General features: G+C 41.2%; 1 protein-coding gene across 3 annotated transcripts in view; it reads left to right on the forward strand.

The window, feature by feature from the left end:
* The window catches only part of PROCR (protein C receptor), a 23483-nt gene extending 2598 nt beyond the window's left edge, over positions 1-20885 (forward strand). Inside the window, exons 1-5 of one of the 3 annotated variants that reach the window (XM_077872878.1) lie at positions 16512-16594; positions 16796-16944; positions 19043-19294; positions 19703-19981; positions 20228-20885. In XM_077872878.1, the coding sequence (XP_077729004.1) occupies positions 16866-16944; positions 19043-19294; positions 19703-19981; positions 20228-20343 (726 nt within the window). In that variant the 5' untranslated portion in view covers positions 16512-16594; positions 16796-16865 and the 3' untranslated portion in view covers positions 20344-20885. The other 2 variants (XM_077872877.1, XM_077872876.1) reach the window with 2 other exon arrangements.
* The last annotated feature ends 6173 nt before the right edge of the window (positions 20886-27058 follow it).

Genomic DNA, 27058 nt, shown 5'->3' on the forward strand with positions numbered 1-27058 from the left:
AAGTGCCAGATGGTAGGGAAAGGAGACAATAGTAAACTAAGACTTGGATAACAGCACAGGAGCGCTGCGTTAATTTCTTGTGACTACTGTAACAAATTACCACAAACTTGGTGGCTTAAAGCAACAGAAATTGATTTTCTCTCAGTTCTGGAGGCCAGAAGTCTGAAATCAGTTTCACTGGGCCAAAATCAAGATGTTGGCAGGGCTACATTCCCTCTGGAGGCTCAAGGGAAGAATGTTTCTTTTCTCTCCAGCTTCTCCTAGAGAAGAGAAAATTGCTGTATTCTTTAGCCTGCAGCCATAGCACTCCCATCTCTGCCTCCACCTTCACATCACTGCCTTCTCCTCTGTAGATGTGTCTCACTATGCCCTCCCTTTGTCTCTTATAAGGACACTTGTGATCGCCTTTAGGCGCCACCTGAGTAATACAAGATAACTGCCCCCCATCTCAAGATCCTTAACTCAATCACATCTGCAAAAACCCCTTTTCCGAATGGTATGACATGTACAAATTCCAGGGATTAGGACCTAATGAATTATCTTTAGGGGTTATTTTCCAGGCTAGCACACATACTAAGCATTTTCTAGGTCTGAGCTTTTCTGTGCTATAAAAGTTACCCAGGCCTCATCATCCTTCCCCATATACATCCTATAGCTGATTTTTGTTTCTTATTCAAAATTCTAGTGTGGATAAGATGGGTTTGTTTTTTTTTTGCAGGGGGCAGGTTGCTGGATTTGGTAATGCTAGTTCTTATTTTTATGAGCAAGTTTGAACTACTCATAATTTTCCTTTCTTTTTCTAGCTTGATGAAAATATGCATTTTCTACACTGTAGAAAAATACAGAAAAATACAACCATGACTTATATCATCACAATTTATGTGGCTGATTTTCTCCCTCATGAGAAAAAACGTCTCTGGAAAGCATTAGGACTCTTCCTTCCTGACTTACCTATTACTCTGTGATTATCTTACTGGATTCTAGAAGGTTATAGTCCACCAGAGAAGTGTCAAACTTGAACATTTATTGTGAAGAGATTCAGAGTAAGTTGCCTAACTTGTCTGAACCTTAATTTCCTGATCAAAAAATGGAAATTGACAATGCCTTAAAAGATTTTGGGGATTAAATGGGATAGAAGTGAAATTTCTCAGGACAGTGACTGGCACATATTAATTTCTTCCCTGCCCCTCTATTTCTCTTTAAAAACAAGGAAGGATATCTTTATTAGTTCCATTTATTGAACACTGCCCCTATTTTTCCCATATGTTTCTTTTTAAGTTTTTGTTTAAATTACAGTTAATGTACAGTTTAATATTAGCTTCAGCTGTACAATATAGTGATTCAACACTTCTATTTTTTTTAAATTTATTTATGATAGTCATACAGAGAGAGAGAGAGAGGCAGAGACATAGGCAGAGGGAGAAGCAGGCTCCATGCACCGGGAGCCTGACGTGGGATTCGATCCCTTGTCCAAAGGCAGGCGCCAAACCGCTGAGCCACCCAGGGATCCCCGTGATTCAACACTTCTATACAACACCTGATGCTTATCACAAGTGCTCTTCTTAATCGCCATCACCTATTTCACTCAACCCCTCACCCACTTCTCTTAAGGGAACCATCAGTTCTTTATATTTCAGAATCTGTTTTTAGGTTTACCACCCCCCCTCTCTCTCTTCCCCCCCTTTGCTTGTTTGTTTTGCTTCTTAAATCCTACATATGAGTGAAATCATATGGTATTTGTCTTCTCTGCCTTATTTCACTTAGCAGAATACTCTAGCTGCATCCATGTTGTTGCAAGTGGCAAGATTTCATTCTTTGTTATAGCTGAGTAATATCCCATTTTATTATTATATTATACCATATATATTATATGATAGTATATATGTATACACTGTACAGAAGCCTTTTATTTTGATGTAGTCCCAATTGTTTATTTTTGTTTCCCTTGCCTCAGGAGACATATCTATGGCTGATGTCAAAAAAGTCACTGCCTGGGGCACCTGGTTGGCTCAGTCAGTAGAGCATGTGATTCTTATTGTTCTGGGAGTCATGAGTTCAAGCCCTACACTGGGCATACAGTCTACTTTAAAAAAAAGTTATTGCCTGTATTCCATTTTGAATATAATCTTAATTTCTTACACCATAGGAGTAAGAATGTGGTCCAGTTTCATTCTTTTGCATATTGTTGTCCAGTTTTCCCATACAGTTTACTTAAAAAAGAATTATTGCGTGTAATCCATTTTGATTTACTTTTGATTTTTTTTTACTCTTAATTTCTTACACTGTAGGTATAAGAAAGTGGTCCAGTTTCATTCTTTTGCATGTTGCTGTCCAGTTTCTTAAGGAGACATTCTTTTACCCATTAGATATTGTCTCCTACTTTTTTGAAGATTAATTGACCATATAGTTATAGGTCCATTTCTGGGTTTTCCATTCTGTTCCATTGATCTACATGTCTGTTTTTGTGCCAGAACCATACTGTTTTGATTACTACAGCTTTGTAGTATAGCTTGAAGTCTAGAATTGTGATGCCTCCAGCTTTGCATTTCTTTTTCAAGATTGCTTTGGCTATTCAGGGTCTTTTCTGGTTCCATACAAATTTTAGGGTTGTTTGTTCTAGTTCTGTGAAAAATGTTGTTGGTATTTTGATAGGGATTGCATTAATGTGTAGATTGCTTTGGGTAATATAGACAGTTTAACAATATTTGTTCTTCCAACCCATAAGCATGAAATGTCTTTCCATTTCTTTGTGTCATCTTCAATTTCTTTCATCAGCGTTTTATAGTTTTCAGAGTACAGGTCCTTCACCTTTTTGGTTAGGTTTATTCTGACGTATCTTATTGTCTTGGGTGCAATTTTAAATGGGTTTGATTCCTTAATGTTTCTTTCTGCTGCTTCATTATTAGTGACAGAAATGCAACAGATTTCTGTACATTGATTTTGTATCCTGCGACTTTACTGAATTTATCAGTTTTAGCAGTCTTTTGTTGGAGTCTTCCAGGTATTCTATATATAGTATCAGAGCATCTGCCCTTATTAATCCAAGATATTATAGGCAATAGTTTCTGTCCTCAGGAGTTTGAAGGACAGTGCATGACAATGAAAATTCATGCACAATGAAAATTCCAAAGTAGTCAGGTCACAGTCCTTTCTCTTGAAGTGCTTGCAATTTCAATAAAAAGGAAAAATGCCAATTGGAAAATATCTGGAATCATAGAGTGTTCAAGTCTTCCTGTGGGTGAATGAGTTTGAGGATGCTCAGATTGTATCAATCCCCAAGGTGAATGTTCTTGGTCTCTGTGCCAAGCAGAATGAGCTTTTGATTAGTGGTCAGAAGCCCTTAGTTCTATTACTGGTTTAGCCACTATTCCTATGTGATCTTGGGTAAGTTGTTTTCCCCTGTGGCAATTCAGTTTCCATATCTGGAAAGTGAGAGAATGAAACTGCCTCTCAACACAAGGAAAATATTAACAGATTCATGCAGAGTTATTGCAAAAACAAATTGGAAGACAAAATTCCACACATATCAACTGCAGAATTTCCCCCCAGAAATAATCATAGCAGAATAAAACTATAGGACAACACTCTAAATGAAATTTGACTATTTTCCAACTGAATAATAACCATAAGAATGCTAATAAGAAAATGGCCAAAATATATTGACAATAGCAAGTAGTTCTCTGGCGAATTATTTCATATAGTAATTTACTATCTTCCAGGCACTGTTCTTAGTACTGTGCATGTATTAATACCATGAATCCTCACTGCAATCCTCTGAGACAGTGTTATTATCATAATTATCAGGTTTTAAAAAAATGGAAACAAGTTTTAAAAATTGAATGAATGGAAGAACTAAGATTTGGCCCCAGTCTATGATGAAATTAATGACAGATGTATAGATAAAAGGCCAATTCAGAATAAAAAACAGAGATTTGATTGACTTCTGCAATGTCCTCTGGCTTTAGCTTCATATGATTCTACATTCAACATTCCCTTTCTTTCTGCTGAAAAGTCAGAGTAAAAAAATTCAATTCCCTGAAGCTGGAAGTCAAGGCATCCAGTTCTCTTGACTACTTTTAGCAAGGAAGCATCTGGGAATTCCTTTTCTAGCATCTGGGGGCCATGCGGTTCAAGCAGATTCTCCTGACTCCCAGGGAAGAGCTTGTACACTACATACTTTGGGACTGCCAAGAAATAACTGGTTTATCCCTGGGAAATTTTCCATCTGTTGCTTTTTAGAAATGTTTGAATTTCCACTCTATCCAGCATGCCCATGCATTTAAAACAGTGATTCCTTGGTCAGAGCCCCAGAACATGTTTTACAGTGCTCATGTTCCAAGTAAACTCAGGCTTATGGCTAAATTTGCCTACAGAAACCTTGCCATCCTGGGTGTATTTAGACAAAAGTTTAGAATCAAGAAGTGACTGCAGATGGTCTCATAATCCAGTCAGCCCCAGGTCCTGGGCCGGATTATAATCTTTGATATCCCAAGCCTTGAAAATGGTATCCATCCTTCATGTGCAATTTAAAACAAAAATAATCCTACACTGTAAAATTAACGGAGGCAATAGGCAAAAGGTGAAAGTGGTGCAAGTGTCCTCTGATCCACAAATGGATAAACAACATGTGATATAAATACAATGGAATATTATTCACCCTTTAAAAGGAAGGAAAACCTGACAGATGCTACAACATGGATGAACTTTGAGGACACTATGCTAAGTTAAATAAGCCAACTACAAAAGAACAAATATAGCTTGATACCACCTATATGAGGCACCTAGAGTAGTCAAATGCATAGACAGAAAGTAGAAGGGTAGTTGCCAGGGGCTTGGGACGAGGAGAATGGATTATGGTTTAATAGGTACAGAGTTTCAGTTCTGCAAGATGAAGAGTTCTGGAGATGGATGGTGGTAATGGTTGCACAATGTGACTGCACTTAATGTTCCTGAACTGTACCCTTAAAATGGTTTAAGAGTAGATTTTATGTTATATGTATTTTACTACAATTTTTTAAACTAAAAAAAAATGGGAAAAATAAATGGATAGTGGTTCAACACATTTCTGATTTTTCCATGGTGTCTACTTCACTGCCTTTTGGAAATATCCAGTTCTTTCAAATAAAATATGTCCTTATGGGGGGAGGTATCTCCTCTACTGATGTCCAAAGCAGGCACTTCTCTCTGCCCTTTGGTGATACAGAATTACTCAGATACTACCCCAGGTTGAGGGAGGGAAGAGCATAAGTATCCTGCAGTGTTCCCACCCTCAGCCAACCTTCTCTATAGGCCCCAAACTCTGCTTCTGGAGAGAAGGGAAAAGTCTAATCAAATGAAAATCTTTTCAGCAAACATTTATTGAGAATCTTAATGACAATAGCATTTATTAAATTGAACTTATTAGTGTTAAGAAAAACTATCTTAAACATGTTACTGAAATAAAAAGATGACTGTGTGACTTATAAAAAATATTTTATTTTTTTTAAGATTTTATTTATGTATTCATGAGAGACACAGAGAGAGGCAGAGACATAGATAGAGGAAGAAGTAGGCTCCTCACAGGGAGCCTGATGCAGGCTTGGGACCCGGGACCCGGGATCACACCCTGAGCCGAAGGCAGATGCTCAACTGCTGAGCCAACCGAGCATTCCTGAAGATTTTATTTTTAAGTAATCTCTATACCCAACATGGGGCTTGAACTCACAACCTGGAGTTCAAGAGTTGCATGCTCTACCCACTTGGCCAGCTAGCAGCCTTGTGTCACCTTTTAATGTCATAATAAAGCACTGACTGGCAAGTCTACTTAGAGACACTCCTAAAGAGAAGTTTAACATTATTTACACAATTGATTAGAGCCCAGACATTTTACAATTCTGTAAAGCAATAAGTTGTGATGATTTCCTTTTCTGTCTATAGTGAAGACAATCCTATAGGTTATGGTTTTAGTATCCTATAAGACATTAATCCATTTTGTATATAATTTAGCAACCTCATTTTTTCAATGTTTTTCTTTTTCATTGACTATAAAACCTTCAGCTTTTATATTCTCTTTTGAACTGGGTTTGTCAACCTGCTAGTCACTTTATTAATGAGCTAAATGAAACTTTGACCCATGCTCACTGTCTATTTGTATGAGAATGATATTTTTAACATACTGAGAATTATCCTTGACTCTAAATATAAGATCTGCGATTAAGCAATTCACAGACCCATGATACCCCTTTGAGATAATTTCTATTTTATCCCCATTTTCCAGAAGAGAAATCTGAGGCACAAAAAAGGTTAGATAATTTTCTTTTTAAAAATATTTATTCATTTTTTTAAGATTTATTTATTTGAAAAAGATGGGGGTGGGGAGTGGCAGAGGGAGAGGGAGAGAACCTCAAGCAGACTCCCTGCTAGTCAGGGAGCTAATGCCGGGCTTGATTCATGACCCTGAGATCATGACCTGAGATGAAATCAAGAGTCGGACACTCAACTAACTGAACCACCCAGGCACCCCCAAAAAAGATTAGATAATTTTCTTTTTTTTTTAAATTTTTTATGATAGGCACACAGTGAGAGAGAGAGGCAGAGACACAGGCAGAGGGAGAAACCGGCTCCATGCACCGGGAGCCCGACGTGGGATTTGATCCCAGGTCTCCAGGATCACGCCCTGGGCCTGCGCCACCCAGGGATCCGGATTAGATAATTTTCTAAGGGCCAATTATGTGCCAGGCATTTTGCGAGTTACAATTTTCTCTCCTTCCCTGGATGTCTTATTTATTTGTTCATTTATCCAATAAACATCTATTGAGGACTTAGTATGTGCCAATTACTCTGCTAGCCTGGTGATGCAGTAATGTTAAAACACATTTCTTGCCCTCCTACAGCTTTTGGTGTGGCGGACAGATGCTTAAACAGACAAATATTATGGAAATAATTAAGGGCAATGAAGAGCAGAAGTTAGGGAAGTATGTAGCACCTACTCTAATAGGTGTTGGGGGGACAAAGAAGGGGATGAGAATCACCTCAAGTTAAAGTCTCAGTTCCTCAATATAGTAGGAAAGACCTTCATTAGACTCTAGCCTACCTCTTCACATCACATCTGCCTCCTCAACACTTGTTCTGTTTCGGCCATCCTTAAGTACCAGTGTCTCGAGCATATCATATTATTTCTCCTTTCAGCGGGATCCCTGGGTGGCGCAGCGGTTTGGCGCCTGTCTTTGGCCCAGGGCACGATCCTGGAGACCCGGGATCGAATCCCGCGTCGGGCTCCCGGTGCATGGAGCCTGCTTCTCCCTCTGCCTGTGTGTGTCTCTGCCTCTCTCTCTCTCACTGTGTGCCTATCATAAATAAATTTAAAAAAATTATTTATTTCTCCTTTCATATTATATTATTTGCACCTTATTCTCCCTCTCTCTGAAACAACTTTTCCCCATACTTTCTGCCCTTTCCCCACTCCCACCACTCACTTGTTTTGTAGGACCAGTTTAGGTATTGTCTCCTCTGAGAAGTCATCTCTGACCCCCAGGCTAAATCAGAGGACCCTACTCTCATAACTTAGACGATGCCAATACTTCTCAGCCCCAGTATCTACCTCCCTTAGTACTTATCCTACTGTATTATTATTGCTTGTATATATATATATATATATATATATATATATATATATATATATCCTACTTGATTGTCTTCTTCCTGAGTGGGGGTCTTATATGTCCCAGGTCCTAGCACACAGTAAGTGCTCAATAAATGCCCATTGAATAAAAGAATGAAGCAGCATGTGAACCACATTAGAGGAAATAGAGGAATAAGAGAAGATGGCTCACAGAAGCTTTGAGAAATAACTTGTGAGAGGCTCAGAGCAACCAAAGCATAGTGAGTAGTGGCAATGACTACATAGTAAGCTAACATAAATAATATGTGCCCAGAGCTATACTAATTCACTTATACTAGCTCATTTCCTTCTCACAACAACTCTGTGAAGCAGGTACTATTATTCTTCCTCTTTTGCTGATAGAGAGGCCAAGTGGTGTCCCCTAAATCTAACAGCTGGCAAGTGGCAAAGCTGAGATACAAGCCCAGGCAGCTTTACCTGAGCCCATGTCCTCATCCTATGTCACACTCATACCACCTCTGTTCTGGGTCCTGGAAGGAGGGAATAAGCTGAGAAGAGAGCACAACGATGCTTTCCAGGATTTATAGTCAAGGGGAGAAGACAAGAGATAGAAAGTGACAATGTGGGCAGCCCCGGTGGCGCTGCAGTTTAGCGCTGCCTGCAGCCCAGGGCGTGATCCTGGACACCCTGGATCGAGTCCCTGCATGGAGCCCACTTCTCTCTCTCTCTCTCTCTTATTCTGAATGAATAAATAAATAAATCTTAAAGAAAAGAATTTAGAAAGTGACAATGTAGCTATAACGGGAGATAAAGTACTATTGGTTTTGAATGAAGAATAAGAGATCATTTCTAGCACCTGGGAAGGTTGAAGGAGGCGGTGTCACAGCAGGGCTTTGAAGGAACGGGGAGAATTTGGAGAAGTCTGGAGAAAAACAACTAAAGAGTAGAATATACATAAAAAGGATAATACCTCATAAAGAAGTTGTTTCTTATCTCACTAATGCAAAGGCTAGTTTAACACTAGAAACTTAATGCATTTGCCACATTAACAAGTTAAAGATAGAAACTTGCATGATCATTTCATTAGATTATGATAAAGGATTTGAAAAACTCGAAACATTTATGATAAAAACTTAGTAAACTAGGAATAAAAGGAATCTTACTTAATCCAGTAAAGGGTACCTATTAAAAAAAATACAGAAAACATTATCTTGGTAAAAGGTGAAAGCTTTCCTTTTTAAACCAGGAAAATCATAAGAATACTTGAAAAAATAATTTATATTCACGTTGTACTAGAGGCTGTAGCCAGAACAATAAGTTAAGAAAAAGAAACTCTAGGAGTACCTGGGTGCCTCAGTCAATTAAGCACCTAACTCTTATTTTTTAAAATAATAAATTTGTTTTTTATTGGTGTTCAATTTTTCAACATACAGAATAACACCCAGAGCTCATCCTGTCAAGTGCCCCCCTCACTGCCCGCCACCCAGTCACCCCCACCCCCGCCCTCCTCCCCTTCTACCACCCCTAGTTCGCTTCCCAGAGTTAGGAGTCTTCAATGTTCTGTCTCCCTTTCTGATATTTCCTACCCATTTCTTCTCCCTTCTCCTCTATTCCCTTTCACCATTATTTATATTCCCCAAATGAATGAGACCATATAATGTTTGTCCTTCTCCGATTGACTTATTTCCCTCAACATAATACCCTCCAGTTCCATCCACGTCAAAGCAAATGGTGGATATTTGTCATTTCTAATGGCTGAGTAGTGTTCCCTTGTATACCTAGACCACATCTTCTTTATCCATTCATCTTTCGATGGACACCGAGGCTCCTTCCACAGTTTGGCTATTGTGGACATTGCTGCTAGAAACATCGGGATGCAGGTGTCCCGGCGTTTCATTGCATCTGTATCTTTGGGGTAAATCCCCAGCAGTGCAATTGCTGGGTCGTAGGGCAGACTTATTTTTAACTCTTTGAGGAACCTCCACACAGTTTTCCAATGTGGCTGCACCAGTTCACATTCCCACCAACAGTGTAAGAGGGTTCCCTTTTCTCCGCATCCTCTCCAACATTTTTGGTTTCCTGCCTTGTTAATGTTCCCCATTCTCACTGGTGTGAGGTGGTATCTCATTGTGGTTTTGATTTGTATTTCCCTGATGGCAAGTGAGCATCTAACTCTTAATTTCAAGTTAGGATCTCAGGATTGTGAGATTGAGCCCCACATCAGGCACTGCGCTGGGCATGGAGCCTGCTTGGGATTCTCTCTCTCCCTCTCTCCCTTGCCCTCCATAAAAAGAAACTCTAAAAATTAAAAAGGAAAAAATAAAAGTCACTATCTACTAGTGATAGGACTATGCACACATAAAATTCGAAAGAATCTACAATTAGTGGGATAAATAAGAGAGTTTATTAAAGTTTCTAGATACAAAATCAATGCAATAAAATGATCATATTTCTATACCAGCAATAAGCCATTAGAACATGGTATTTCTTTTATTTATTTTTTTAAAGATGTAATTTATTTATTCATGAGAGACACAGAAAGAAAAGCAGAGATATAGGCAGAGGGAGAAGCAGGCTCCCTGCAGGAAGCCCAATGTAGGACTGGATCCCAGGACCCCAGGATCATGACCTGAGCCAAAGGCAGACGCTCAACCACTGAGCCACACAGGTGCCCCCATGGCATTTCTTTAAATACTATTTTCAATAACATTTTAAAATATGAAAGGCTGGGGGGGGTGAATCTATCAAAGCGTGGGCAAGATGTCTAGAGATAAACTTATAAAACTCCGAGAGTCACCGAAGAAAATATAAATAAATGCACTGGATGTGAACATTGTGAAGACATCAATCTCCCCCAACCCATTAACATGATACCAACTAAAATCCTATCAACATGATAAAGTGATTCTAAAATTTATGTATAGAAATTCAACATATAAACACAGCCAAGACACTCTTGAGGAACAAAGTGGGGAGACTTGATTTGCAGGCTATGAAGATGTATTATTATGAAGTTATACTAATTAGGATAACATAACACTGGTGCAGGAAGAGAAAAATAGGCTATTGAAACAGAATAAACACATTTACTGTAAGTCAGACATATCACTGCCGATCATTGAGGAAGGGCAGATTTCTAACAAGTGCCGTCGGGAAACTTGGATATTCACATAAAAGAAACTAATCTTGACCTGTACTTCACATCGTACGCCTAAAGGTAAAAGATAAAACTATAAAGCTTTTGAAGATAAACTGGAGAACATTTTCATGATCCCAGAGGGGAAAGGGGGATGCCCCTCAAGCTGGCCCCACTCATCAGCTTCTGCACCCCTAATACTTTCTTCACACTCCCTGTACCCAAATCCTCCTTAGAGAAGGATTTCTTAAACAAGGCAGAAAAAACATGAACTAATGGAAAAGATTTATAACATTGACCATCTTAAAAATTAGGAACTTCTGTTTATCTAAAAAGGAGATTTAAAAAGTGAAAAAATATTTGTGTGCTCTCTGTTCAGGAAATCAGGAGGAGCAGATTTGGCTGAGACTGGAGTACATGGAAAGATAAGGCTGGAAAGATAGACAGGAGCTGAGCCAGGAATACCAGGCTCCCACCACTTGCTGGGGCAGCAAGAGCTAGAATCACTCTGACGTTACAGGGTTCTTTTCATCTTCCCTAAATTGAGGTGTGTCAGTGTCTACAGGGGAAAATTTTAAGGAAGATTCATATCTATTCCTTGTCTCTCCTTCAGAATTATACCTAACGTCAACTGCCCTGCTTCAGGGTCACTTCCCGCTGCAGGGTCACTTCTGCTTGCTGCCCCACCCAAGCCAAGCCCTTTCCAAATCTCTCCCACCTACTGAATACATACTGTGTTCTGGCACTTGGTAATGAGTCACTTCATTTATCCTTATAGGATGGTCTACTAGTTAAGAAAGCATGTTTGGGTCATGAGCCAAACATGCTTTCTTTAACTAACAGACAGGTCCGTTCATTGCCTCTGTATCCTCATCTATAAAATGCATGCGAATAATGGCTATTTCTTTATACTTTTCACAGAGCCCTAGTGAAAACAAAACGTATATATTCTGCTTACTTCATACAGCACCTAGCATATTTGTAAGCTCTCAATACATGTTACTATTCCAATCCTAAGCAGGTGGTGATCTCTGAAAGGACCACACTCTGTTGTTATCAGTTGGGTCTGGTTGGTTAAACTGCCTGTGTCCAGTAGCTAACAGGGGAGGGAGAGGTCTGGGCTTCTGAGGTCAAGCTGGGCACACCGCCAGTCCCTGGCTCAACCCAGCCTTTCGTCACCCACTGGGGCTGCACCCGCAGTGGCCCCCCCCACTCAGTTTCCTGTCTCCCTTATCTTCCTGTGGCATGTACTCTCCGGAGTGGGAAATGCTACCACTGGCTTCCTTCACATCTCTCTGTTCAGTAGGACCTTCATTCTTTAGATCTCAGTCAAATCCAGCTGCTGGCTCTATGCCCACTCTGCTTTGTGATTTTCTGCCCCTTGCCTACCCAGGCCTTGCCTAGTATAGGCTCTGACTCTACAACCTGTCTTTTCCCTTCCCCATCCCAACCCTGAGTGTCGAAGGGGAAAGGGGGATGCCCTCAAGCTGGCCCCACTCACCAGCTTCTGCACCCCCAACACTCTCTTCACATTCCCTGTACCCAAACCCGTACCTCTTTGTTTTGGAGTTCAAATCCCTCCTCTGCGCTTTCACGATGTGTGACGGTGGGCAAGTTACTTAGCCTTTCTGGACGTGAGTTATCTCCTCTGCAACATGGAGACAATGAGCCTGGTGCTATCTGCCCCAGAGAAAATGATAAAGGCCTAGCACCCAGTATGAATTTTTGGCATGTTTTATATTGTATATAACATAAATATTCAGGAGTGTTGGAAGTATGTGTTAAAAAATGTATTTTTTTTAAAGATTTTATCTATTTATTCATGAGAGACACACAGAGAGAGAGAGAGGCAGACACAGGCAGAGGGAGAAGCAGGCTCCATGCAGGGAGCCTGATGTGGGACTCGATCCCGGGACTCCAGGATCACGCCCCGGGCCGAAGGCTGACGCTAAACCGCTGAGCCACCCAGGGATCCCCCCAAAAAATGTATTGATGGAGAGTGATTCCCCGAAAACTTTTGAGACACTAATGTGGTGGTTGAATTCACAAACTTTGGCATCAGAGAAACATGGGTTCATATTTTAGTTTTTGCTGCGTGACCTTAGGTAAGTCACACTCTTAGAGCCTCAGTTTATTAGTAAAACGGTGATATTAATGAAACCTACTTTGAAGGACTGGCATATAAAGTGACATTATTTATGTAAAGAGCTTTTTTTTTTTTTTTTTAAATTTTTATTTATTTATGATAGTCACAGAGAGAGAGAGAGAGAGAGAGAGAGAGGCAGAGACACAGGCAGAGGGAGAAGCAGGCTCCATGCACCGGGAGCCTGACGTGGGACTCGATCCCAGGTCTCCAGGATCGCGCCCTGGGCCAAAGGCAGGCGCTAAACCGCTGCGCCACCCAGGGATCCCCTATGTAAAGAGCTTAACACAGTTCCTGGTCCGCTATAAATGTTGGCTATAATAATAATCGTTACCTCTACTCTTTGATTTTTGGGGTACTGGTATGTATGGAGGGTGCTTGGGATGTAACTATTTTGTTGTCATTTCTGTCTGTGACAGATCTGAGCTTGGTGGAAAAGACCTGTCCGTGATTAGCTCTGTGGATGGTGGTGTGGACCATGTTAACCCCAGTGATGCAGGCCATACCTGCATAGATCAGAGGGACAGCACTCAATTCTAAATTGGTTCAAATAAATAAATAAATAAATAAATAAATAAATAAATAAATAAATTGGTTCAATCATATACTTTATTACTCTCCATCCCAAGGCATCCTCCAGGGTCTCAAAGAAGCAAAAATATGCAAACTCACTAGGAATCAGATAAAGCACAGTAAAACCAAAATGAAGTGCCATTTTACACCCAACCATATGACAATACCAAGGGTTGGCAAGGATATGGAATGAGGGAAATCCTTGTGCGCTCTTGGGAATGTAAATTGGCCCAACCATTTTGTAAAACATTTTGGCAATTTTTAGTAAAATTAAATATGAATATACCTATGACTCAGCAATTCTACTCCCATGTTTGCACCTACAAAAACTCTCCTATATATGCCCAAGAAGACATGCACAAGGGACACCTGGGTGGCTCAGCGGTTGAGCGCCTGCCTTCAGCCCAGGGCATGATCCTGGAGTCCTGAGATCAAGTCCCACATCGGGCTCCCTGCAGGGAGCTTGCTTCTCTCTCTGCTTATGTCTCTGCCTCTCTCTCTCTGTGTCTTTCATGAATAAATAAAATCTTTAAAAGAAAAGAAAAGAAAAAACATACAAGAAAGTCATTACCAACACTTTGTAATAGCAAAAAATGGGGAAAAAACTGTAACAGGAGAATGGATAAATACATTGTGGTATATTCATAAGATGGCATCATAAAGCAGGGAAAATTAATGGACCTACATATAACAACTTGGATGAATTGTATTAATATATTAGGTGAAAAAAGTAAGTTGCGGAGGAATAAGTGCACTTCAATGTTATTTATACAAAGCTCAAAATATGCAAACCACCATTACATATTGTATAAGGATATATGCACATGTAATATAGTATCCAGAAATAAGGAAATGAGAATTAGTGAATTCTGATTAATGGTTTCTTTGGTGATGGGGCAGTGAGAGAATATTTTATTTCTTCTGTTGGGTAGTGAGGACAAATATGTTTGTGATAAAATTCTTTAGGCATGAAAAAACTTCTTCAAATATGGAATGTTTTATAATAATTGTTTTAGTAAAAGCCAAGACAGTATAACTGGCAGTGATTTTAAGGCCATCTACTTTTCCTGAGTCCCAGTGCAGGAAAACAAGGCCCACCATGTTTCTTTTGACTAGACCATTTTGGCAAGCTGACTTGGTTATTTCTAAGCTCGTCGAAAATGATCGAGAGGTGAGCATGGACAATTGCATATATTCGGTTCAGAGAATGGGAGCCTGATATGTGACTAGGGTTTGCCCTGATTCCACTATGACATCAACTCTTCCCCCAAGGAACAGTGTATAAAACAAAGAAGGTAAAACTCCCACCTCAGCCCTTTACCCAATCCCATTTCCCAAAGCTAATCTCTATTGAGAGCACCCCCACCCCGTATTCTTCCTATGTAAATACCAATACACAGATATACACATAGATTTTTTTAAAATATGAAAATGGAATTATATGTATTACTTGGACGGAAGTAAGCTTTTAAGCCAAACTAGATGGAATTATACTTGTGCATCATTCCACACTTCCCTTTCTCACTTATCAATGTCTCATGTCAGTACATCAACTCAGATGATATGCCACCTTCTTCCACCATAATTTATTACTTAAACTTTTATTTTTAATTCAACATAAGCTATATCATCACATTTTAGGTGCAAAATTTTCAAACAATACAGATAGAGTGATAAAACCCTTCACAAAATAGACTGAAAAGGCCTTCCACAGAATTGCCATCCCTAACACATACACACAGCACCTACATACACATTTAGACATGTATGCACACACATGTTTACACACTGCACATATATACATGCATACTTGCACATACACATGCATACACACACTCATATACACACATATACAGATGTGCACACACACAAACACCCCCTACACATACACACATATATACTTTTAACCTCAGGCTCCTCTCTGATAATAAATCACTAGAGATAAATCACTGCTGTATTTGATGTACATCCTTTCAGATTCTTTTACTCTCATAAAGAAATAGGTTGTTTAGTTGTCATGTATGTGGTTGACAAATAAATGGTTCTAAACCTAATGTACCTAATATCCTGCAACTTACTCTTAGAGATTTATGCATATCTTAACTATCTCATTCAGTCACCTGTTAGCTGATATTATTATTTATATTTATTATTATTTATTATGTGGTCTATTCTAAGCACAGTAGCAAACAAGATGGACAACCTCTTGGGGCTCATATTCTGCTGGGACATTCAGATAATAAACATGTACATGAACAAATAATATAATTTCAGGTAATATTAATATGAAAATAGAGTGGAGATTAGGGAGGGGAGGTTTTTTTTTTAAACTACTTTATAGTATTCACAATATGGATTACCATAGTTTCAGGGGGTGACTTCCAAATTTTTCCACTTGCTTCCCAGAGTAAGAAATACATTTTATTTTATTTTATTTTATTTTATTTTATTTTATTTTATTTTATTTTATTTTTTTAAGAAATACATTTTAAACTGCTGTTCAAAATCCATCACAGAAACATACAAGCACAAAACTGAAACACACATGTATACAACTGAACAAATATTTCATGAAATAATGCTTACTCTGATCCAAGACGAGGTACTGAAAATCCTTATTGTTCTATTTCATAAAAACAAAAACAAAACCCCCGCTAAACTGTTTTCATTATCCAGTAGTAGATTGTGACCTCAGATTGAAAAATATTGCTTTAAGTGACAAATCCACTGATGAGATTTAGATTGTTCATAATTCTCTCCTACTACAAACAGCACTGTAGTGAGCTGTTTTATACTCATTTTGTAACTATGTATTTCTGAGAGTAAGATCCCTGATTGTGTAATTACTATTTACTTAAAATCCTGATAAAATGTAGCCAGCATGCTGGTAAACTAAACTCTAATCCCCATCTGTTACCACCATGACATATAAACTTCCTTTGGGAAAGTCTCTGCACCTCTCTGGGCCTCAGTTTCCCCATCAGTAACCTGCTGATCTCTCTATCTACACCCTAGAGTCCACTCTAAGTTGAAAGCAGATGCCCCACCCCCCTGACTCAGCGAGGGCAGAACTTCTCTCTGAACTTGACACCCCCTTTTTCCGCTCCCTGTTGGAAGAGGCCCAGAGAAAAGGGAAAAGCAGGTCTGGGCATGAGGGCCGATGCAGGGTGGGGCAGGGGAAGGGCAAGAGGGAGGCCAGCCCCCTAGTAGGAAATGAGACAGGGTAGGAATAACACTTTATAAGCCTGCCGCCCTCTTCCTCCTCCTATTCCCTGGCCACCTTCCAGCCTCCTCCTTTCAGCCTCCTCCCCTTCCAGACAGTCCTTACTTCTTTCCCCTCTAGGCTGCAGCCAGCCTGAGCCCCCTGCCTGCCGAGTCAGGATCCCAGGTGGGGTAAGAACCTCAGCGCCAGGATGTTGACAACATTGCTGCCACTGCTGTGTCTGCTGCTCCTGCCCAGCTGGGCCTTTTGTAGCCAGGAAGCTTCAGATGGTGAGTCAGGGGCACATCTCCTTCCTCAGGATGGTTCTGGAGACTCGCAGCCTGGGTACAGGGGGAGGACCAGAGGAATATTTCTGCAGTGCTGGTGCCTGCAGCCAGCCTGATCTCTCTATAGGGCAGGAAGGGTCCTGGGGACTGATTTGTGTCCCAAAGCCAAGGTGAGGAGATACAGTTTGGCCTGGGGAGGGGGGTGATGGAAGAGGCTGGGGAAACAGGACTGGAGAAATGGGAAGGGACGGGTAAAAAGTGCAAGAGGATTAGCCCTGCGAAGAGGGGATGAGTCTGGAGAGGGAGTGCTGAGGGTGATGTGGATTTGCTGAGTCCAGGGAAGACGGGAAGAGACTCTGGGAAGAGATGACAGGTGGAAGGAATGGGAAGCCACCGGAGAGGCTAGGGCTGAGGGAAGCAAGGCAAAATAGATCAGAGAAGGTGGAAGACGGGTGGCAGGCAGCGGGGGAAAGTCTGGGGAAGAGAAGCCATGGTCCATGGGAGAACTCACAGGTAGCTGTATAAGCAAAGAAAGGAATTATTGCCCTGCCCTGTGATGGCACAGGGACCCACGTCCTCTTCCCCTTCCTGCTCCAGTCTTCCCATACTGGTGAAAAGGGAGCAGTTCACCAGTATTCTGGGAGCGCTCACTACCATTAATACATGCACTGACTCATCTAACCCCCAAGATATCTCTACTACGGTGGGCAGTATGATTCTCTCCATTTTAGAGGTGAGGAAATTGGGCACAGGGCAGTTAAGAACCTTATCTAGGGTTACCCACGCAGATCTGCTTATTCACATCTGCAGACAGAGAGCATAAATTTTCATATGCAAACAAAGGACAAGGCACACACATACACACACACACACACACACACACATGCACACACAGAATGACAACGCCAGACTCATTCCCTCATGGATTCTCGAGGCATCAATCCTGTGCCAGGCCTTTAATAGGGGTAGAAGGCAGAGATAATCAGACATGATTCTATAGCCTAGGGGAGCCTGGAATAGTCTGTGTATTTTGAGACAGTTATGTGGAATCTGGAATCATTGAAACAGACCCACTGTATCTGGGAAGGTAAAGAGGAGAGGCATTAGGAAAACTTCTCCAAGGAGAGGGCAACAGAATGGGGTCTTAAAGCACGAATAGAAGTTTGCCTGGAGGCAGAGCAACCCTGACATGCTATTGATTTTAACCAAAAGGCAGCATGAGGAACTCCAAGTACTTTACTATATCGAAGGACAGGAAGAGGCCAGAGAAGGCGGATGGGACCTGGTCTCCTGCAGCCTCAAATGCCAAGCTAAAGACTTTGGATGTCATTCTGCGGACAGCTCTCCTGTGCGGAGACAATATGGCTGAGTGGTTAAAAGTGCTGGACTCACACAGCCTGTGCTCAAACCTTGGTTCTGCTAAACATTTTAGCCTGCTCCCTTACGGACTGAGGTTAATAACAGTAGCCACTGCATTAAGCTAATGGGAGGAAAGCACAAATAAGATAATAATGTGTGTAGGTACAGTGTTTGGCTCATAATAAGTACTTAACAGCTATTATTACTATTACTAGTGATAGGGGAGTGTGTCACTGGAGCATTTTAAGTAGGAGAAGGGCATAATCTTATTTCTGGGAGAAGATGGAGGTCAGATTGGAAGGAGTGAAACTGACAATGAGGGCAGAAGGATGAGGAAGGACGTTACTACCCCAGGCCAGATGAGAACCCATGAGGCCTGAAGTAAGGCAGTGGCGGAGGACAGGAGAGAACAGGAGATGGAATGGGATTTTATTGTAGGTCAGGATTTGTTGACCAACCGGAAATGGGGGTAGTTAGGGGTGAGAAAGATCGGGGTGGCTCTTCCACTGACTGGATTACCCTGGGGCAAATGGCTTCTGCTCTTTCCAGCCTCAGTTTCCTTATCTGTAAAACGGAGATAATAATCCCTGTCCTGCTCTCCTGACAGGGTTATGGGAGGATGGGTGGAAGAACACTTTATAGTTCATGAATGGCCGAGAAGGTGGGCGGCCGCCTTTGGTAGGGGATTATTATCTGAGCTTCACGCCAGCCCAAGGCCTGACGCGCTGACACCTATCCTCAGGCCCTCGGAACCTCCACATGCTGCAGATCTCCTACTTCCGCGACCCCCATCAAGTGTGGCACCGGGGCAACGCGTCGCTGGGGGGACTAACGACGCACGTGCTGGAAGGCCAGGGCACCAACGTCACGATCCTCCAGCTGCAGCCCTTGGAGGAGCCCGAGAGCTGGGCGCGCAGAGAGCGCCGCCTGAAGACCTACCTGGACGAGTTCAACCTGCTGGTGCGGCTGGTGCACCAGGAGCGGCGCGTGAACTGTGAGCGGCGCTCGCGCGCGGAGGGGGCGGGGGCGGCCCGGGCGAGGGGCGGGGAGGCCTGTGGGAGGGACTCGATGAGGGCGGGCCTTGGGGAAACGGGGCGGGGCCTTTTGTAAGGGGCGGGGTTCCAGGAGGGTCTCTTGGATAGCCTGGCGCCTCGTGGGTTGGCCCGCTCTGAGGAGCCCAGGTGTCAGGCACCTGCCTTCGCTGATCGCAGGGTGGGAGCCTGAAGAGGAGTGAGTGTCCAAGTTGCGGGCCCTCTGTCAGGCCCTCTTCTTGCATGGCCTCGGGGTTGACCTGTTGCTAGACCCTGTCCCTGATCCACCCTAAACCCCATTTTGGTGGACTTCCTCCCACACCTGGCGCCCTTCCTACGCAGCACTCTCACCCTGAATTCCCCATCCACAGTTCCTCTGACCATTCGCTGCTCCCTGGGCTGTGAGCTGCCTCCTGAGGGCTCTCCAGCCCACGTCTTCTTTGAAGTGGCTGTGAATGAGAGCTCCTTTGTGAGTTTCCAGCCAGAGAAAGCCTTATGGGTGGCAGGGCCCCAGGTACCCTCCAGAGTGGTCACCTACACTCTGCATCAGCTCAACTCCTACAATCGTACTCGGTACGAACTGCGAGAATTCCTGCAAGATACCTGTGTCCAGTACGTGCAGGAACACAATGCTTCAAAAAACTCAAAAGGTATGACGGGATCAGGAATGGGCCTGTGTATTGAGTGGGTTCCATGCAAATGGATAGACCTAAAGGATGGATACCTTGAGCAACAGGAGGCCCAAGGCTGGGGGTTTGAGACAGAGTATATACAGCTTATGTCACTTAAGAGAACTAGCCCTCTTCCTTGGGTAGAAATCCTTTAGGGTTTGACTCAAACCATGGACAAGAATCTCAGAGGTATTTCTTCAGGCTAACTCTGTGCATGTTCTGCAGGGAGCCAAACAGGACGCTCCTACACCTCTCTGGTCCTGGGTGTCCTGGTGGGCAGTTTCATCATCGTTGGTGTGGCTGTAGGCATCTTCCTGTGCACAGGTGGACGGCGGTGTTGATCACTCTCCAGCCCCCTCTGAGAAAGAGCTGGACTGATGAGGCTGGCAAGGAAAGATCTCAGCTTACTGCAAAACCAAAGAGATTCCCCATCTGGGACGTTATATCCCAGAAGGTTTGGAGTGGCAGCTCCTCTCCCTGATCTGCCCACCAAGAATTTGGGGGCGGGGAAGGAGAGGGAGGAAGTTAGGTAGACAGAGTTGAAGTTGCATGCTTTGCTGAATTGGTCTGAGAAGCGAATTCTTATCTTTGTGGAAAACAGATGATGGAGTTGGGTGGGGGTGGAGGAGGTCTATGGCCCATCTTTCAAAGGCAGAATCACCTGAGACATTCAAAGCACCTAATAAATACAAGAAGTCTATCCACAACCAAAATAAACAACATTCAATGCTTCCAGGCATGGCAGACTTGGAAAGGGATGCTGGTATAATAGAGGTAGACAGAGATATCCAGAGAAATGGTGAACATGTAAAATAGAAATAATATGGGAACAGAGAATTATCAATTACTTAATAATATTATTAATAAATTCCTTACTTATGTATATGGCATTATTTTTTCCCCCTCTACTTTGCAAAACTTCTGGAAAATTAGCCTATACCTTTTGCTTCTACTTCCTCAGCTCTAGCTCACTCCTAAACCACTACAGCCTGACTTCCCTATAAACTGCTCTAAGATCATCAATGACCTTCAATTGTAAACTCTTCATCCCACCTGATATATGCAACATTTCCCTTTGTGGACTAGAACTCTCTTCTTACCCTAACTTCTGAGTACCATACTTCTAATTTTTAGAAACTGTTCTGGCCACTCAGTAGATCCTTTTGCCTTTGTCGTCTTACTCAATTCACCTTGGAAATGTGGCTTCCTTAGAATTCCATTTTTTGGCTTTTCTTGTTCCCATTTAAATTGTACCCTTTGTGGATGACCTACTAATTCCCATGGCTTCATATGCCATCTATCTGTGTTTTTCATGGGGAAGCAGTATAATCCTGTCTTTGAAAGCAGGCATTTTGTCATCAGACATGAGTTTTACGTCTTTGAGTCAGGCATTTAACTTCCTCAAGTCTCAGTTTCCTCATAAACAAAGGGTATAATAAAATATACAAAAATGGTATAATAAAAATAGCACCTACCTCATAGAGACATTATGAGTATGAAATAAAAATACACAAATAATATAACATATGTATGCTCAATAAATGTAGCACCTGCTGCTGACCTCCAGACCCCCACATTTGCATTGATTCTTGAAAATCATCTCCACCTTAATATTTTGCAGACATTTCTGAGTCAACATGTTCTAAATTAGATTCCTTATCTTTCTCCCCAAACCTATTCTCTCTCCTCTATGTTTACTATCAGTTAAACAGAATTACTATCAAATCATATTAGTGTAGAGACCTCAGTGTTAACCTGTATTTACTCCCTCTTCATCCCCACCTACAGAATATAGTATCTTTAGAATACTCTATTTCCACAGTCTTGCTTTTTTTCAAGATATGGTCACTCGTCTCTTTCTCTGTGGCAGGCATGAGGGTGTACCATGAGGTTCTACCTTCAAAGAAAGACTAGCCATTTTACTACAGGGAGTTGAGGCAGCAGATAGCCTCCAGCTGCTTCATTTCCTTTAGTGTCTGCCTCACCTGCAGGGAACAGTCCTGCGGGAGGTCATGTTCCTCCTGGGGCTGTCCTCATCTGGTGACTGAGGAAAGCAAGGGTGTAGAGGTTCAGCCATTCTGGCCCACTGCAGGACAATTCTGATAAGCAGTATTCACTCCAGAGCTCCTTGTCAGGTGAGCTGGATCTCTGTCAGATGTACATTTCAGTTTGACTTCTCCCTCTATTCAATCCTACTTCCTTTTCCTAGTTAGTATCTTCTACCTCAAACTGTCTATCTGCTTCTGGAAAACCCAACCTGTGACTGACAATCTTTCTTTCTTTCTTCCTTTCTTTTTCTCTCTCTCTCGATTGAGAAAATTTCTCAATCTTGTACGTGGACTATGGCAGTGGCCTCCTCCTAACTATTCTCCTGGTCTCTAACTTCTCTGAGTTCTTATTCATCTACATGGCAATAAACAAACAAACAAACAAACATAGATTTGATCATGTCATCATTGTTCTGCCTTGTGAATTCCACAATACTTAGTGAGCTAAATTAAGAATCCGCAAAATGATATTCAAGGCTTTGTACAATCTGGCCTCATCCAAAGTTTCAAATTTTATATCCTACCACTTTCCTTCACCCACTTGTGCTTTAGATTATCAATTTTAAAAAGCATCTTTTTTTGGGATCCCTGGGTGGCGCAGCGGTTTGGCGCCTGCCTTTGGCCCAGGGCGCGATCCTGGAGACCCGGGATCGAATCCCACGTCGGGCTCCCGATGCATGGAGCCTGCTTCTCCCTCTGCCTGTGTCTCTGCCTGTGTCTCTGCCTCTCGCTCTCTCTGTATGACTATCATAAAAAAAAAAAAAAGGATCTTTTTAAATAACAGAAGCAATACAACACAGAAATTTACAAAGACAGTTTTACAAAGAGAAAAGTGAAAGACCTATGCTTTCTCCTTCTCCCCAACCCTTATCACAACAGTATGCCAAGATTCTTAGTTTCCATCAATGAAAACCAATTCTGCCAACTTAAAAAAGAAATAAACATATCGGGAGGTTATCAAGTAATCCTCAGTTTGATAGGAAGGCTAGCTAATCAAGCTCAGAAAATAGAACCAGGAATCTCAGCCAAAGTCACAGCACAGGAATGGTTTAGGTAAGGAGACCACAGCTGGAACCACTACCTCCCTCACCACTGCATGCTGCTATCCTAAATGAATTCTACTCTGTCCCCTGTGTTTTTATACTATTTATTCAAGATTCAAAGTCTTGGTGGGAACATCCAAATGACCAAGCCTAAATCATGTTGCCTTTGCCTTAGCCGCAAGAGGGGAAAAGGGAAACTTTATGAGATGTAGCAAGATTAGGGGGCAATGTATAGCTGTAAGTACCTATATTAAAAAGAAGTATCTCAAGTCAATAATCTTACTTTCCACCTAAAGAAGGTAGAAAAAGAGGAGTAATCCAAACCTTAATCAAGCAGAGAAAGGGAAATAATAAGTATTAGAGAAAATAAATAAAATAGAGACTAGAAAAACAATAAAGAAAATCAATAAAACCTTTTTTGTTGAAAAGATCAATAAAATTATCAAGACTTTAGGTAGACTTGCTGATTAAAAAAATGAGATCAAATTACAAAAATGTTACAGAAATTACATTAGAAAAATAAAAATGGTTATAAGGAATACTACGAACAACTATATGCCTAGCAAATTAGATAACTGGGATGAAATGAACAAGTTCCTAGACAGTGCTTGACACAGATGCAGAAGAAATAGAAACTCTAAATAAATATGTAATAAATAAAGAAATTGAATTAGTCATTTTAGAACTTCCTACAAAGAAAAGCCCAGGCCCAAATTACTTCACTAGGGAATTCCACTACATTTAAAGGAGAATTAACATCGATCCTTGATAAACTCTTCCAAAAAATAAAAGAGGAAGAAATACTTTCCAGGCCATTCTATGAAGTCAGTTTTATCTTGACACTAAAACCACAAAGAGACCTCAGAAGACAAATCCTTAACTAAATCCTAGCAATACATAAAAATGATTATACACTGATCATGTGAGATTTATCTCAGGGATGCCAAGTTAGTTCAACATATGAAAGTTAATTAGTATAATACACCATATAAATAAAATAATGGCAAAACCCATACAATCATCTCAATAGATGCAGAACAAGCATTTGATAAAATCCAATACTTTATCATGATAACAGCACTCAACAAACTAGGAATATAGAGGAACTTGTTCAACCTGATAAAAGTTATCTAAAATCCCATAGCTGGGGCACCTGGGTGGCTCAGTGATTCAGTGTCTGCCTTTGGCTCAGGTCATGGTCCTGGGGTCCTGGGATCAAGTACTGCACCAGGCTTCCCGCAGGGAGCCTGCTTCTCCCTCTGCCTATGTTTCTGCCTCTTTCTCTGTCTCTCATGAATAAATAAATAAAATCTTTAAAGTAAAATAAAATAAAATCCCACAGCTAACATCATACTTGATGAAATATTGAAACTTTCCCCCCTAGAATCAGAAACAAGACAAGGATTTCTCCTTTTTCTACTTAATTTCAACATGTATTATATTTGAGATTCTAGCCTGATGACTCAGGCAAGGAAAAGAAATAAAAGGCATCTGGATTGGAAAGAAGAAAGTGAAGGTATACCTATTCAGAAATGACATGATCTTGTATATAGAAAATCCTAAAGAATCTACACAAGAAAAAACCTTGTTTATTAGATCTGATAGACCAGTTTAGTAAGGTTGCAGAAATCAATATCAATATATAAAAATCAACTGTAGGGCAGCCTGGGTGGCTCAGCAGTTTAGCGCCACCTTCGGCCCAGGCCGTGATCCTGGAGATCCAGGATCAAGTCCCATGTCTGGCTCCCTGCATGGAGCCTGCTTCTCCCTCTGCCTGTGTCTCTGTCTCTCTCTCTGTCTCTCTCATGAATAAATAAATAAATAAAATTTTAAAAATCAACTGTATTTCTATGCACTAGCAATGGACAATCCAATAATGAAATTTAAAAGAGAATTCTAGGGGCACCTGAGTGGCTCAGTTAATTAAACATCTGATTCTTCATCTTAGGATCATGAATTCAAGCCCCATGTTGGGTTCTACACTAGGTATGGAGCCTATTTTTTTTTCAAAGATTTTACTTATTTATTAGAGAGATTGAGAGTGAACACAGGCAGGGCGAGCATCAGGGACAGAGGGAAAAGCAGGGCCCTCGCTGAGTGGGGAGCCCAGTGCAGGGCTACATCCCAGGACTCCAAGATCATGACCTGAGCCAAAGTCAGACACTTAACTGAGCCACCCTGACACCCCTGGGGCCTACTTTAAAAAATAAAAGAGAGGGGAGCCTGCTTCTCCCTCTGCCCCTCCTCTGTTTATGCTCACTCTCTCACTCTCTCCCTGTTTCTCTCAAATAAATAAAATATTTTTAAAAAAATGGATCAAAGAGGGTAGCCCCAGTGGCGCAGCGGTTTAGCGCCGCCTGCAGCTCAGGGCGTGATCCTGGAGACTCTGAATTGAGTCCCACATCAGGCTCTTGCATGGAGCCTGCTTCTCCCCCTGCCTGTGTCTTCTGCCTCTCATTCTCTTTCTGTGTCCCTATGAATAAATAAATAAAATACTTTTTAAAAAATGGATCAAAGAAAAAAATGGGATGCCTTGGGATGCCTAGGTGGCTCAGTGGTTTGAGCGTCTGCCTCTGGCTCAGGGTGTGATCCCAGAGTCCTGGGATCAAGTCCCACATCGGGCTCCCTGCATGGAGCCTGCTTCTCCCTCTGCCTATGTCTCTGCCTCTCTCTCTGTGTGTGTTTCTAATGAATAAATAAAATCTTTTAAAAAATGGATCAAAGACCTAAATATATGATCCAAAGCCATAACATTCTTGGGACACCCAGCTGGCTCAGTTGGTAGAGCATGCAACCCTTGTTCTTCGGTTAGTGACTTCAACCTCCACATTTGATGTAGAGATTGCTTAAAAATAAAATCTGTAAAAAATCCATAAGTGTAAATATTTGTCTTAGATTAAGCAATAGTTTCTTAGCTGTGTTACAAAAAGCACAAACAACAAAAGAAAGAAAAATAGATGAATTGGACTTCACCAAAATAAAAATACTTTTGTGCTTCCCAGGGCACTATTAATAAAGTGAAAAGGCACTCCACAAGATAGAAGAAAATATTTGTAAATTACATATCTCATAAGGATCTAGTATCCAAAATATAGAAAGGACTCTTACAACACAGCAATGAAAAGACAAATAACCCAATTACAAATAAGCAAAGGATTTGAATTGACTCTCCTCAAAGATATACTAGTGGGCAATAAGCACATGAAAAGATGCTCAACATTATTAATCATTAAGGAAATGCAAATCAAAATTGCAATGAGATACTAATTCACACCATCCAGAATGGCTATAATAAAAAAGACAGACAATAGTAACAAGTGTTGACAAGGATGTGGAAAAAGTAGAACCCTCATACAGTGCTGGTGGGAATGTACAAATGGTGTAGCCATTTTGGAATACATTTGACAGTTCCTAAAAATTCATCAGAGAGTTACCATAAGACTCAGCAGTTCCACTCTCATACTCAAGAGAATAGGACACACATGTCTATAAATATACTTGTATGTGAATGTTCACAGCAGCATTATTCATAACAGAAAAATGTGAAAACAATCCAAGTGTCTATTAATTGATGGATGGATAAACAAAATGGTATGGTATGTGTGTACAACAGAATATTATGTTGCCTGAAAATGAATGAAGTACTAATATATGTTACAATATGAATGAACCTTGAAAACATTATAAACCAAAGAAGAAAGCAACCACAAAGAACCTTGTCTTGTATGTTCCACTTACATGAAATTTCCAGAAGAGGCAATCCATAGATCCAGAAAGTAGATTAGCAGTGCCTAATGCTGGGGGAATGGAGTGGTGAATGAGAGTCATGACTAAAGGATACACAGTTTCTTTTTTGGAGTTATGAGAATATCCTAAACTTACATTGTGGTGATGGATGCACAGTTCTGAATTTAGTTTAAAAAAACACACACTGAATTGAGGGGCACCTGGGTGGCTCAGTCAGT

This window comes from Canis aureus, chromosome 26, assembly GCF_053574225.1.
Source record: "Canis aureus isolate CA01 chromosome 26, VMU_Caureus_v.1.0, whole genome shotgun sequence".
Lineage (NCBI taxonomy): Eukaryota > Metazoa > Chordata > Mammalia > Carnivora > Canidae > Canis > Canis aureus.